Raw genomic sequence first — 12,839 nt, forward strand, 5'->3', positions numbered from 1 at the left:
TAAAGAAAACAATGCAATTCTAGATTTTCATAATATTACACTCAACAGCAAAAAACTTAAATTTTAATGCAATGTGCTTTTCTACGTCTGCATTTCATAACCCAGTAGTCTGTGCATCATAAAAATTGCTTGAAACATGATTGCTCAAGTTAAGGGAGAGAAGTGTTTGATCGATTTATAGCAGTTTTCATTATTCTGTGAAAATAATAAATTTTACTTTGTGGTTAGTTAATGTTTATTAAAGTATAGGAGTTGAGCAAATGCAGTCATTCATTGTCAATGTGATTTAAGTCTGCAGTAACACCTCCATAATTTTCCATAGAGAAGAGAATTCAGTCAACCATCAATCTCTCTTTCTTTTGCAGTCGACTTGCAAGCATTACCACAACACTTTTCCCCAAAGGATCTCGCAGCGTGGTGCCAAGGGATATGCCTCTCAACATTTTTGTAAAAATCATACAGTTCATTGCACAGGTATGGAAAATATACCACTAATATTGTATCTATTACTTTAACTTCATTCTTGAAATAGATCAGTGACAGGGTAGATCTAAATAAATATAAACAAGATGCATGAAGTATTCTTACTATTGTACTATTAGTTGTATAATAATCTGTTGGTGACCTTAATATATAAATAATTTAACAATTGAAGAGATTTGAAGATCTGCCACGCAGAATTTAGAAAAAGTGCAGATTGTTACAGCAGGAAAAAAATAAAACTTGAAAAAATATGGCCTAGAAATTCAGTTGTTAGCGTCAGCCGCTAGCGCCTTAAGAGGGCGAAAAGTGGGGCGCGAAGCGGCTAGCGCCCGGGCGCGGCACGATCTGCGCCTCTCGCGAACTTGAGTCAAGAACTAGCGGCGGCGCAAAACCGCAGCTCCCGCTCAGCTGCGCGCGCAGATCCTGATGCCATTTCATGGTGCAACGCCCTTGGTGCGCCCCGAACCGGAACTTCACTGGCGCCCCCCTTCTTTGCGCCTGGCGCTTCCAGCGACTGGTTGAGTGGAACGGTTCCCAGTCACTGTGGGACTGGGGGGGGCGCTATTTAAACGGGACTCTTCCTGCATTCTTTGTGGCAGCCATTTTGTTCCACTTCTTCTGTGTGAGAGAGAGAGATTTGGAGAGAGACAAAGGGAGAGAGCTTTCTGCTTTGACTCATCGCTCGCACAGGTACTTCTGGCTTCAGGCCAGAGCTTTGCAGTTGGATTTATTTCTCAGTGCCATAGCCTTGAGTGGCCACATATAATGGGGGCTGCAGTGGGTGGAAACGTTGGGTTTCTGCATTGCATTGAAACGGCTCAGAGACGCCGAGAGAGAGTGCCAATCATGGCCAGACGGAGAAGGGCCAACAGGCGTCGGCACAGGAGGCCTTACCCTCCCAGGGTATACCGACAGCACTTCTCCTACCTCAACATGTCTGAGGAGCAGTGCATTCGGAGGCTTCGATTCAGAAGGGAGGTGGTCACGGAGATCTCCCACCTGCTTCAGAGAGATCTGCAGCCTCAGCTGAGGAGCAGGACGTCTCTGTTGGTGGCGGTGAAGGTGACAGTGGATCTCAACTTCTATGCCACCGGCTCCTTCCAATCCGCTACTGGGGACATTGCCAATATCTCCCAGTTCGCGGTGCATTGCTGCATCCGCCAGGTCACGAATGCCCTCTTCAGAAGGAGACGTCAGTACATTTCCTTCCCCATGACCGCGGACAAGCAGCAAGAGCGTGCAATGGGATTTGCAAGAATAGCGGGCTTCCCCATGGTCCAGGGCGCCATAGACTGCACGCATGTGGCTTTGCGGGTGCTTCTAGAGAATGCCGAAGATTACCGCAACCGGAAGGGCTACCATTCGCTGAATGTGCAGTTGGTTTGTGACCACAGGCAGCTCATACTAGCTGTGAATGCCCGCTTTCCACGCAGCAGCCACGACGCCTTCATCCTGTGCCAGACTTCTGTGGCAGACATTTTCGAAGCCCCAGCTCACCCAGGAGGCTGGCTTCTCGGGGACAAGGGCTATCCTTTGTGCACCTGGCTGATGACCCCACTCCGTGCGCCCACCACCGCTGCTGAAGAACGATACAATGACAGCCATCAAGCGACCAGGAACATCATTGAGCACACAATCGGTGTGCTGAAGCAACGGTTCCGCTGTCTGGACCATTCCGGGGGAGCCCTACAGTACTCGCCTGAGCGAGTCTCCCATTTTGTTGTAACCTGGCTATCCTCATGACTCAGCCACTGCCAGCAGACATTGGAGGACCACCAGAGGAGGAGGAGGAGGAGGAGCACCAAGACGGGAGGGAGGCACAAAGTGCAAGGGCCGTCCGTCAGCGGCTTATTGCAAGTCGGTTCTAGGCCCCCTCTCAGGGAATGGCTTGTGCCATTGAAAGAACATAAATGGAGCCGCTCCGCAAAACCTGAGGTGGTCAAGGCAACAAATAGTTCAAAGTGCAAACATGGACAATCTGAATAAAGACAATTCTTTATTTAACAAACTCTGTGCCCTTCCCGCATGACAAACAAATACAGAGAAACCCCCCAAAAAACAGTCAGACACATAACTGGCTCTCACAACCTGGAGAAAATGAACAAAACAGTGAAACAAAAATGACCATGATCCTCGGCCTTCATAAAAAACAAACACAACATTCTCGGCCTTCATAAAAAACTAACACAACATCCTCGGCCTTCATAAAAAACTCAACATTTTGCCACACCTCCTACTTTTTGGCCTGCGAGGGTGATCCGCCTCGCTTGCACGATTGACCCCTTCCCGCCCTGCAGCTCCTCCTCAATGGGACCCCAGTGGCTGCAGCAAGGCTGGGGGAAGGCTGCTGAGGGTCAGATAGTGAGTCGGCAGATGCCCTTGGGGGACGGCTTGGACCAGTTCTGGGCCTGGAGGGCTCGGCTGCTGACTGCTCCAACTCTGCTTGGGTGGCAGCAGTCTGTCCTACGGGTGGTGGCAGCTGCAGTGGAGGAGTGACAGGAATGCTGCCAACCTGACAGAGCACAGGCACTCCCTGGTCGGCCGAGACACTGGCACTCGCACGGGCCAGCACTGAAGCATGCGCAGCAGTCTGCTGAAGCACAGACTGCTGGACTGCTGTGGCGCGGCGAGGGCCCTGGCGATTCCTGGCCGATCCAGCAAGGGTGGCAGCAGTTAGTGCCCGTGTGGCCCTGATCTGTGTTTGCATCAGACCAGCCAGTGAATGCATGGCACGACTAAGCACTTGGCTGGAAGCCGCATGTGATGCAGCGACGTCCTGCTGACTCCTGGCCTGTGATGCAGCGACGTCCTGCTGACTCCTGGCCTGTGATGCAGCAACCTCCTGCAGACTCCTGGCCTGTGATGCAGCAACCTCCTGCAGACTCCTGGCCTGTGCTGCCCTGAAATCCTGCAGACTCCTGGCCTGTGCTGCCCCGAATTCCTGCAGGCTCCTGGCCTGTGCTGCCCCGAATTCCTGCACACTCCTTGTCAGTGACTCTATGCAGTCAGGCATCCTTGCCACTGCAGCCATGAGCTCAATGTGCCTGCGCTCAGCCTGGGCGCCCATTTCACCAAGGAGCCGCACCTCCTCTGCGCTCACTGTAGCAGGACTGGAGGCCGAACTCACCCTCCGGGGAGAAGGCTGCCGAGCTTCCCTACCCCTCCCGCGTTGCTGCAGCCCGCTGGGCCCCGGAGCTTCACCGTCATCAGACCCTTCCCCCCTGCTCCCCTCCAGGGAAGACGTGTCCCCATCATGGCCATGGGCTGCCTCGGCTGAGGGTGGCACTGATGGTCCAGCTTCCTCTTCCTCCTCCTCGCCTTCCAATTCACTCAGTGCCAGCTTGAGGGCCCGCCTCCTCACCTGGCGATTCAGCATCTGAAAGCAGGGAGGCACAAGAGTTGCTTTAGAGTGAGGACAGGGCGGCACCGAGGGAGGCATGAGTGCTGCAATGCACTGCATTGGTTCGAGAGTGGCAAAGGATGCTGCTGTGAGGCACAGGTGGAAAGAGAGAGGTCAAAAAGGTGATGATCTTACCATTGCTCTCCAGAACGGGGTCGGCATCTCCAGTGGCGACGGGTCCAATCAGCCGGCCTCCCATAATCCGCTCCACTCGCTGCTCCAGGTCGCTGAGGTCTTTAAGTTCAGGACGGCCTCCCCCAGTCTGTAGCTGCTGCCTGCGATTGTGGGCAGCTTGCCCTGCAAGAGAAAGGACGGGCTCCGAGCACAGTGTCAAGCCCTGATCTTGCCTGCACTGCTTCCCATGGTGGAATAGCCCTGACAGTGTCAAGCCCTGATCTTGCCTGCACTGCCTCCCATGGTGGAATAGCCCTGACAGTGTCAAGCCCTGATCTTGCCTGCACTGCCTCCCATGGTGGAATAGCCCTGACAGTGTCAAGCCCTGATCTTGCCTGCACTGCCTCCCATGGTGGAATAGCCCTGACAGTGTCAAGCCCTGATCTTGCCTGCACTGCCTCCCATGGTGGAATAGCCCTGACAGTGTGTAAAGTGGTGAATGTGCATGTGATTTTCATGAGTGTCCCATAGGTGTTGGATGAGGGCTGGGTATTGGGGCTTTCAGGACCCTTTGGCCATAAAGTGAGGTGCACACGCAGGGATGAAGAGGATACTGACAACCCGAGTGAGGTCGTTGAACTTCTTTCTGCATTGCGTGGGTGTCCTGGGGACCATGCTGTTGGAGGTCACTCTGTTCGCCACCTCCCTCCAAGCTTTCCTGTATTCGCTGGGCAGCGACCTCCTGCCACTGCGCCAACCAGAACCTTCAGGGCACCCTCATTAAAGCGCTGCGCTCGCTCCCTGGCCTTCTCCATGGTCGTGGGCGTTGAGTTGTTGAAGCAGGTCTGTCTAGGCCTAGATTCAGGGCTGCAGTGTGCAGGGCGTGGCAGCAAAACAAATCGACCCTCCCCCTTTAAGAGCTGACCGGCGCCATCGTGTCTGCCTGCAATCTATAACTCGCCGCACCTGCACTGCGCCGCCCTCGCTGGTAGCGCCTCGGCTCGCCGGCTTAGCGCCTTATGAAAGTCGTGCACCGCCTGCTTTAGCGCAGCAGCAACCTCTTGGGGCGATGCAACTCAATTTCGGCGAAGGTGGCGCTAAGTTGCGCCCGGCGCTAAGTTTAGCGAACACCCGGCTGTAGAGCCCCAAACGTGGCGATACTGAATTTCTAGGCCTATGTATTTTACGTGTCAAAATATTAATAAAGAACTTGTTGGGGGGTCACACTATTGCTCAGATTGCTGTGAAGTTGGGGAAGTCAGAGCTCCCCACATGCATACTGAATTGTAGATATGGAGCACTGCTCACCATCCTACTACCACCAGTGTGGTTTTTACTGATTAAAACTTTAAAACTTACCTTTTAGTTTGGGCTTTGCAGCAGCTGCTTTTTTGTACTATGGTTTATAACCATTCTCCCCAAGTGATACCATCGTAACCGGTTTATTTCTGGTAGGTGATTGGCTGAAGAGCAATAACCAAAAGTATTGACAGGAAATAGAATTCAAAAATGAAGTAAAAATATAATTATAACACAAAAAACACAAGCCTAGATTTTCCAATATGGGCACAGTTTAGATGCGAATAGCTAGTGGTAGGCTTTAGGTGGACTCAAATGGAAGTGTGCTGTTTGCAACCAATTTTCCAAAATTAGCTCATATGTATTGCTTCGAGTGCAGATTTGAATAGATGCAAGGAGCACAATAGTGCTAGGAGCAGAAAGTTGCACGTGAGTGAAATTTAAAAGAAAGAATCAATTTTTTCCCCTCCACTTCAACTCTGATTATTTTTAATTGAATTCTCCCATGGTCCCATTCACCCAAAACCTCAAGATAAGGAGCAGCATTTATGTAACAAATTATGGAGCAAGTTGCATACTTTTGAGCGTCGTAAGACTGCATTATCCTGGAAATTCATTTCCCATGGCTATTTTAGCACATAAATTATAGGGATTCCATTGAGACCCGTTGGGATGATATCTGTCTTAGGGCGGTAGCGCAAAATGGGCGATAGCAAATTGGCAGCCCATTTTACACTCCGCCTGATATTCTTCTCCAATGTAAAAGAAAATCAGATGGAGTAGAAAATGGGCTGCTAATGCACTATTACCCGTTTTGCACTACTACCCAAGACAAATTTCACCCCCCAGGCTTTGACTAAGTACTGCAAATAGTAGACTTTCTATATAGTGTGATGTTTACATGTCTCTGTGTACTTTTCTTGTAAATTTTGACTTTTTTGTGGTTTTTTTTGCAACAACTTGCAAAATTCATTTGATTTTAAAATAATTTAAGAAATATTTTTTCACTTTTCAGGAGCGACTAGATTTTGCTATGAAGGAAATCATATTTGACCTTCTTAGTGTTGGAAAGTCACCAAAAACCTTCAGTCTGAATCCTGAGGTATTTATTGCTTTCTTTCACAATATTCTTTTCTTAATTTAAGATTGTTAGTGTAGCGGATTGCATTTACAGTATATAGAAAAAATCTTTTTTTCTCTTTACCAGTAATTTAAATTTCAAATTCATGTAAAAAATTAATGCTTTGGTCACAATATACAGTGTTAAAGTGGTGAATGACAATGTTTGCCAGTTTTCTACCATTGAAAGAAATGATAAATTAATGTAATTGTGACTGTGACGCACCGCCAACGTCCTTGGTTCCACAACCAACTGCCTATCTGAGATCGAGTTATGATGAGCTAGACCTTTCTCCTATTGAATACTTGGAAAACTTAATGCATCTTACTGCCAAAAACATCATAGACTCCAGTCCCCTCCCCAGCTGCTCGTCCCAAACTGTGCCCTATGGTCCACTGAGTCTGGCCTCCTCTGCATATACCATCTGGAACTCCTCACTTGTAGGCAGAGCATACAGCCATCTTGGCGCTAGAGCTCGCTTCCTAAACTTCTTCACCTTGCTATGTATATCCCTGCCTTTCAACTGTTACTATCTCTATAGCCTTTGGTTGCCCCTTCTCAGTTGAGCCGGCTCTTAAAAGTGTCAATTCACCCCAAATCAACTATCTTCTCTGGGTTTACTGCTAGGTTGGTTTGAAAAATTTATTTAAATATTTAAATTATGGCTAAACTGCTTTGAACCCAAGAAAATTATATTGATATAAAATAAGTGAAATTTTCTAGAAATTAACATGACATTTTGGATACTACCTTAACAAGGGGATTACCATATATTGGTATGATAATAGGTGTAATTTTAATCTTAGCTTATGGAAATCAAGGATGGTTGCCATTTCATAGCAAAATATTAATTCAGTATACTTTCACAATATGTTTCACAGAGAATGAACATTGGTTTGAGGGCCTTCCTTGTGGTTGCTGACAATCTGCAACAGAAGGATGGGGAGCCACCAATGCCTAACACAGGAGCTGTACTCCCATCTGGCAACACACTTAGAGTGAAGAAGACTTACTTGAGTAAAACCCTGACAGAAGAAGAAGCAAAAACGATAGGTTAGTCATAAATTGTAATTTTAAAAAAGTTGTATTTTAGTGCAGTAGGATAGAATTTCCAAAGTTACAGCGGGAGATTAGAAGACCCTTTTTGAAATTCTACCCCAGTAAAATGAAGTTCTGGCAAGTGGAACACCTCCTGCATTCTAATATATTTTATAGGTACCTCCACTAGCCATAATAAAATTACTACTTTTGGATATAAGGTTAGAGGGAGTAACATCCAAATTTGCAGATGATCTTAAAATAGGATATAATTCTGAGGACCAAAGGAAGCTGCAAAGGGATGCTCTAGGAAAAATGTAACAGATAGAATTCAATGTCCGTGAATCTGAGATGGTACATTTTGATTTTAAAAAAGTAACAATTATACCTTGAATGAGGGAAAAGCTGGGTGGTATGGAAGAGCAGAGGGATTTGGGAGTTTAAGTTCATAAGACATTAAGAGGAATACTTCAAGTAAAAAAAAAGCTAATGGAATACAGTTTTTATGGCAAGTGGTATAGATTTTAAAAGTTGACAATCAATGGTGAATCTATTTAAAACCTTACCAAGACCACAGTTGGAATACTATGTGCAGTTTTGGGGTCCACTCTATAGGAATAATCTTAAAACAAGAGAGAGAGTACAGTGCAGATTCATTAGCAAGCTGCCTGGTATAAGGAAATATAAAAATGAAGAATTGGGGCTGTTTCCATTAGAATAGAGGAGATGATGGGTTGATTTGATAGAGGTGTTTAAAATTATGAAGGAACAAGGTAATTAGAAACAGATTTGGGCCTAAATTTGTTGCACCCCAAACCGAAACAATTCCGGCAGCACACAGCGACACGGTGACAGAATGGAGAGGCTTGAGAACTGGACAAAGTTTGTCCTCAGGCCTCACCATCATAAGTCAGCTGAGTTGTACCCAATACAGCTGGCTTATCTGGGCCTAACCAATTTTAGCTGGTGCTGAGGACCACAGGTCAGTCAGGGGTGAGGAGACAATTGGGAGGGAGGCGAGTATGGGCTGACAATGGCAGTAATTGTTTGTGGAGCCAGGAGGAAACATTCCTGTTCCTATCGACTCCACAAAAAACATCTCAAAAGTTTTTAGGACCTCTTTTCGAGCGGCCACCTGTGGTCTCTTTAAGGAGCGCAGGTTAGGCAGCTTAAAACCCGGAGCTTTCACATTACAAACTCCGACTAGTCTTAACAAATTTAGGAGTCCGGATTTGAAATGGGCGTAATACTGAAATGAGGCCGCAACCAATTTAGCAGTGGCCAGATCGCCCGTGCAGATTGTGCGCGGGCCTCTGCACTGCTAAATTGGTTATTGTTGAGCCCGTTTTACACCTGAGAAATGGGCACAGTGATAATGAATTTAGGCCCCGCTGTTTCCAGTGATTGAGGGATCTAGAACAAAGGGACATGGATATTAGATTAAATGTAAGAGATTTAATATAGAGAGCAGGAGAAACTTTTTTAGAAAGAGCATTGTGAGGCTGTGGATTGCATTACTGGAGTTAGTGATTGAAGTAGGGACTATGGCCCTGAATTTCGTTGATGTTAGTTTTGTCACTTATATGCCAATTTTTTAAAAAGTTACATCTGCCACTTGTCTCTAGAGGGAGTTACACTTAAGTTTGTTGGGTATGCTTTTTTGCAATTCACCTGGCTCTGGTGTAAGTCACATGTAGAAGCAATGTGAACAGTTTAGCCCTCAGGAAACTTGTGTGTAGATGTGCTGGAATCTTTTCTACAGATTTAGGGGACTGCAAAGGATTGCTGCAGTGAACATTACTCAGCACATTTTGATCAAATCTCTTAAGGGCATCTCTTCACCTTCAGTACATTGTAGCACCATGAGCAGTAGGATACTGCTCTACCCACTGGGTACCATCCAAAGAAGAGCAACAAGTTTTTTATAGGAAGACCTGCAAGTTTGTCTGGAAGAGGCGGACAACACGAGAGACAGACTCCTGGGCCTGCGAGCTAGCAGGTCAGCCAGGAATGTTACTCATGCTGCTTGGAGGGAGGTTGCATTGGACCTCACACCAAGGACCGCTGAACAGTGCCACATCAGCACCAATTCCATCCCCCTCCCTGGCCACTGTCTCAGGCTGAACCAGATTGTTCGCAATCTCATCATCCGATTTTGCTCTGAGCTGTTTAAACTGTGCAATGGATTGTGCTAAAATACAAATTTCCTTGATCTTATTAGCACAATAATAGTGTAATAATGGTGTAGGTGCTGAAGATAGCAAGGAAATTCAGGGCCATTGCTTTTAGTTAATGGAGTCTGTCAAAACTATTCTAAAGTTAGATTTTACCCTCAACTCAACAGGAATGTCTCTCTACTATTCACAACTAAGAAAAGCCCTAGATAGCATCTTAAGGCACCTCGATAAAGAAGTTGGGCGTTGTATGATGTTGACCAATGTACAGATATTGAACAAAGAACCTGAAGACATGATTACGTAAGCAAGCATATAATTCACCCAGAGTTCAGTTTTGAGTTAATGGTGAAAGGATGGGGCTGATTTTCATGTACTGGTGTATGTCAGTTTCAAATGGTTCAAAACTGGTGCAAATCTTATAAGAATGGTAATTTGCTTATAGCAATCAATATTTGTGGTCAAGTTATTGCCTAAATACTCATAGCTCCAGGTGCAGATTTGGATATATGCAAGTAGCACACTAATGATTGGAATGGAAAATTGCATGACCTTGAAATTTAAAGGTTGTGGAAAATTTAAGGGAAGTGGCAGAATTGTCCACAGCTTACTGTCGCTGTCTGTTCTAGCATGAAGCATTTGTAAATTTCATTTTACAAACAATTCTTCTATTAACACTCTAACAGATAGCAGCCAGATTCTATTCCTCTTCGCCTCTAGAGATGCGTTTTATGTACGGTTGCTGTGTACTGTTATTGTCTATTACCATGTTTTCTGCTTCCTCTGGACAAAAACTAATGCATCAGGGAAAGTGACAATGTCCTTTGGGTAATTCCATGATATCATTGGATTTAAATGAGTTGTATAGAGACTGTATCCTCTGTGATTCGCCTTATTTTTAAGCTGGGTTTCAACGTATGTGGAGGATGACTCATTTGGACAATAAAGTGACCCTACAAAGAGGATAATTTTACTCTCCTCTCTTTAGACCCAAAGCCACACATTATTCTCAGTCAAAACGGTTATCAGGAACCTGTTCCCAAGCCTCTAGTAATGTTGTTTTGTAACAATTTGCACGAGATATGTAAGAGTAGCCTGAATTAACTTACCATCCAGTTCTTCATCTCTCACTCTGGGGATACCTCTTGCCTCTGGTTCGACATTCTTTAATCTCCCAGCACTTATTTTGAGAAATTAATCAAATTTAGGGCTGTTCATTAATCTGTTGAGAATATGTATTTATATGTACATTCAGAAACATTTCTGAAGTCATTGATATCTTTTTTATTCCAGTATCAATCTTATATTTTATGCATTAAATATTACATTATTTTGCTCAATTACTACATTTACAGAAAGGAACACTGGGAGAGATTTTGAGGCCTTCCACCCGGCATTAGTGCCCCAAGAAAGGTGGGAAAGACTTACCGCCCTGTTTCTGCTGACAATGTGGCACCACAAAAATAAATAAAAACTTTCCTGCTGGACTCCTCTTTGGCTGGACTGCCTGCTGAAACTGTGTGGAGCGTGCATTTAAAAAAATTTGTTTATGGGATCTGGGCATCGCTGGCAATGCCAACATTTATTGCCCATCCCTAGTTGCCCTTGAGAAGGTGGTGGTGAGCCGCCGCCTTGAACCGTTGCAGTCCGTGTGGTGGTGGTACTCCCACAGTGCTGTTAGGTAGGGAGTTCCAGGATTTTGACCCAGCGACGATGAAGGATCGGCGATATACTTCTAAGTCAGGATGGTGTGTGACTTGGAGAGGAACTTGGAGGTGGTGGTGTTTCCATGCACCTGCTGCCCTTGTCCTTCTAGGTGGAACAGGTCGCGGGTTTGGGAGGTGCTGCCGAAGAAGCCTTGGCAAGTTGCTGCAGTGCATCTTGTAGATGGTACACACTGCAGCCACGGTACGCCGGTGGTGGAGGGAGTGAATGTTTAAGGTGGTGGATGGGGTGCCAATCAAGCGGGCTGCTTTGTCCTGGATGGTGTCGAGCTTCTTCAGTGTTGTTGGAGCTGTACTCATCCAGGTTAGTGGAGAGTATTCCATCACACTCCTTACTTGTGCCTTGTAGATGGTGGAATGGCTTTGGGGAGTCAGGAGGTGAGACATTCGCCGTAGAATACCTAGCCTCTGACCTGCTCTTGTTGCCACAGTATTTATGTGGCTGATCCAGTTAAGTTTCTGGTTAATGGTGACCGCCCAGGATGTCGATAGTGGGGGATTTGGTGATGGTAATGCCATTGAATGTCAAGGGGAGGTGGTTAGACTCTCGTTTGTTGGAGATAGTCATTGCCTGGCACTTCTGTGGCGCGAATGTTACCTCATGAGTTGACTTGGGTTGACTTATGAGGAAAGGTTGAGTAGGTTGGGCCTCTACTCATTGGAATTCAGCAGAATGAGAGGCGATCTTATCGAAACATATAAGATTGTGAGAGGGCTTGATCGGGTGGATGCGGTGAGGATGTTTCCACTGATGGGTGAGACTAGAACTAGGGGGCATAATCTTAGAATAAGGGGCTGCCCTTTCAAAACTGAGATGAGGAGAAACTTCTTCACTCAAGAGGGTAGTAAATCTATGGAATTTGCTACCTCAGAGAGCTGTGGAAGCTGCGACATTAAATACATTTAAAATGGAGATAGACAGTTTCCTTGCTGATAAGGGAATTAGGGATTACGGGGAGCGGTCAGGGAAGTGGAGGTGAGTCTAGGTTCGGATCAGCCATGATCCTATTGAATGACGGAGCAGGCCCGAGGGGCCGTATGGCCTACTCCTGCTCCTACTTCTTATGTTCTACCTGCCACTTATCAGCCCAAGCCTAAACGTCGTCCATGTTGAATCCGTGAATGTTAATGTATGGTATTCTTCAATAAATCGACAGAGACTGCAGAGGAACAATTAACAGGTGTTTACTGGATGCAGGTTACTCAAAAACTAAAGTACAGATTCCTACTCAGGGTTTATATACAGGTGTGGTCACTGCCGGTACTACAGTATACAGGAGCTGTACAAAGTAGTTCTCCCCTTAAAGGTACATACACTACAATTCCTCCCCTTTTAGATTAACAGTACCATAACATTCATTTAACAATTAACACTTTTAACATGTAACATTAACGGCAAATAGTCCATTTATAAATTCAGTCTTTGGGGCGGCTTCCTGATCCTTTCTAGATAGCGCCTTTCCTGAGTGTCTTGCTCTTGGTGCGGA

General features: G+C 46.1%; 1 protein-coding gene across 6 annotated transcripts in view; it reads left to right on the plus strand.

Moving 5' to 3' along the window:
* LOC147111928 (protein furry homolog) overlaps nucleotides 1-12,839 on the plus strand; it is a 486,257-nt gene that overhangs the window by 178,731 nt on the left and 294,687 nt on the right. For all 6 annotated transcript variants that reach the window (XM_085999325.1, XM_085999321.1, XM_085999322.1 and 3 more), the window contains exons 13-16: nucleotides 366-474; nucleotides 6,312-6,398; nucleotides 7,298-7,469; nucleotides 9,799-9,931. In XM_085999325.1, coding sequence (XP_085855451.1) covers nucleotides 366-474; nucleotides 6,312-6,398; nucleotides 7,298-7,469; nucleotides 9,799-9,931 — 501 coding nt within the window. The remainder of the gene's footprint in view (nucleotides 1-365; nucleotides 475-6,311; nucleotides 6,399-7,297; nucleotides 7,470-9,798; nucleotides 9,932-12,839) is intronic.

Source organism: Somniosus microcephalus, chromosome 10 (genome assembly GCF_052327205.1).
Source record: "Somniosus microcephalus isolate GS21.2 chromosome 10, FLI_Smic_1.0, whole genome shotgun sequence".
NCBI lineage: Eukaryota > Metazoa > Chordata > Chondrichthyes > Squaliformes > Somniosidae > Somniosus > Somniosus microcephalus.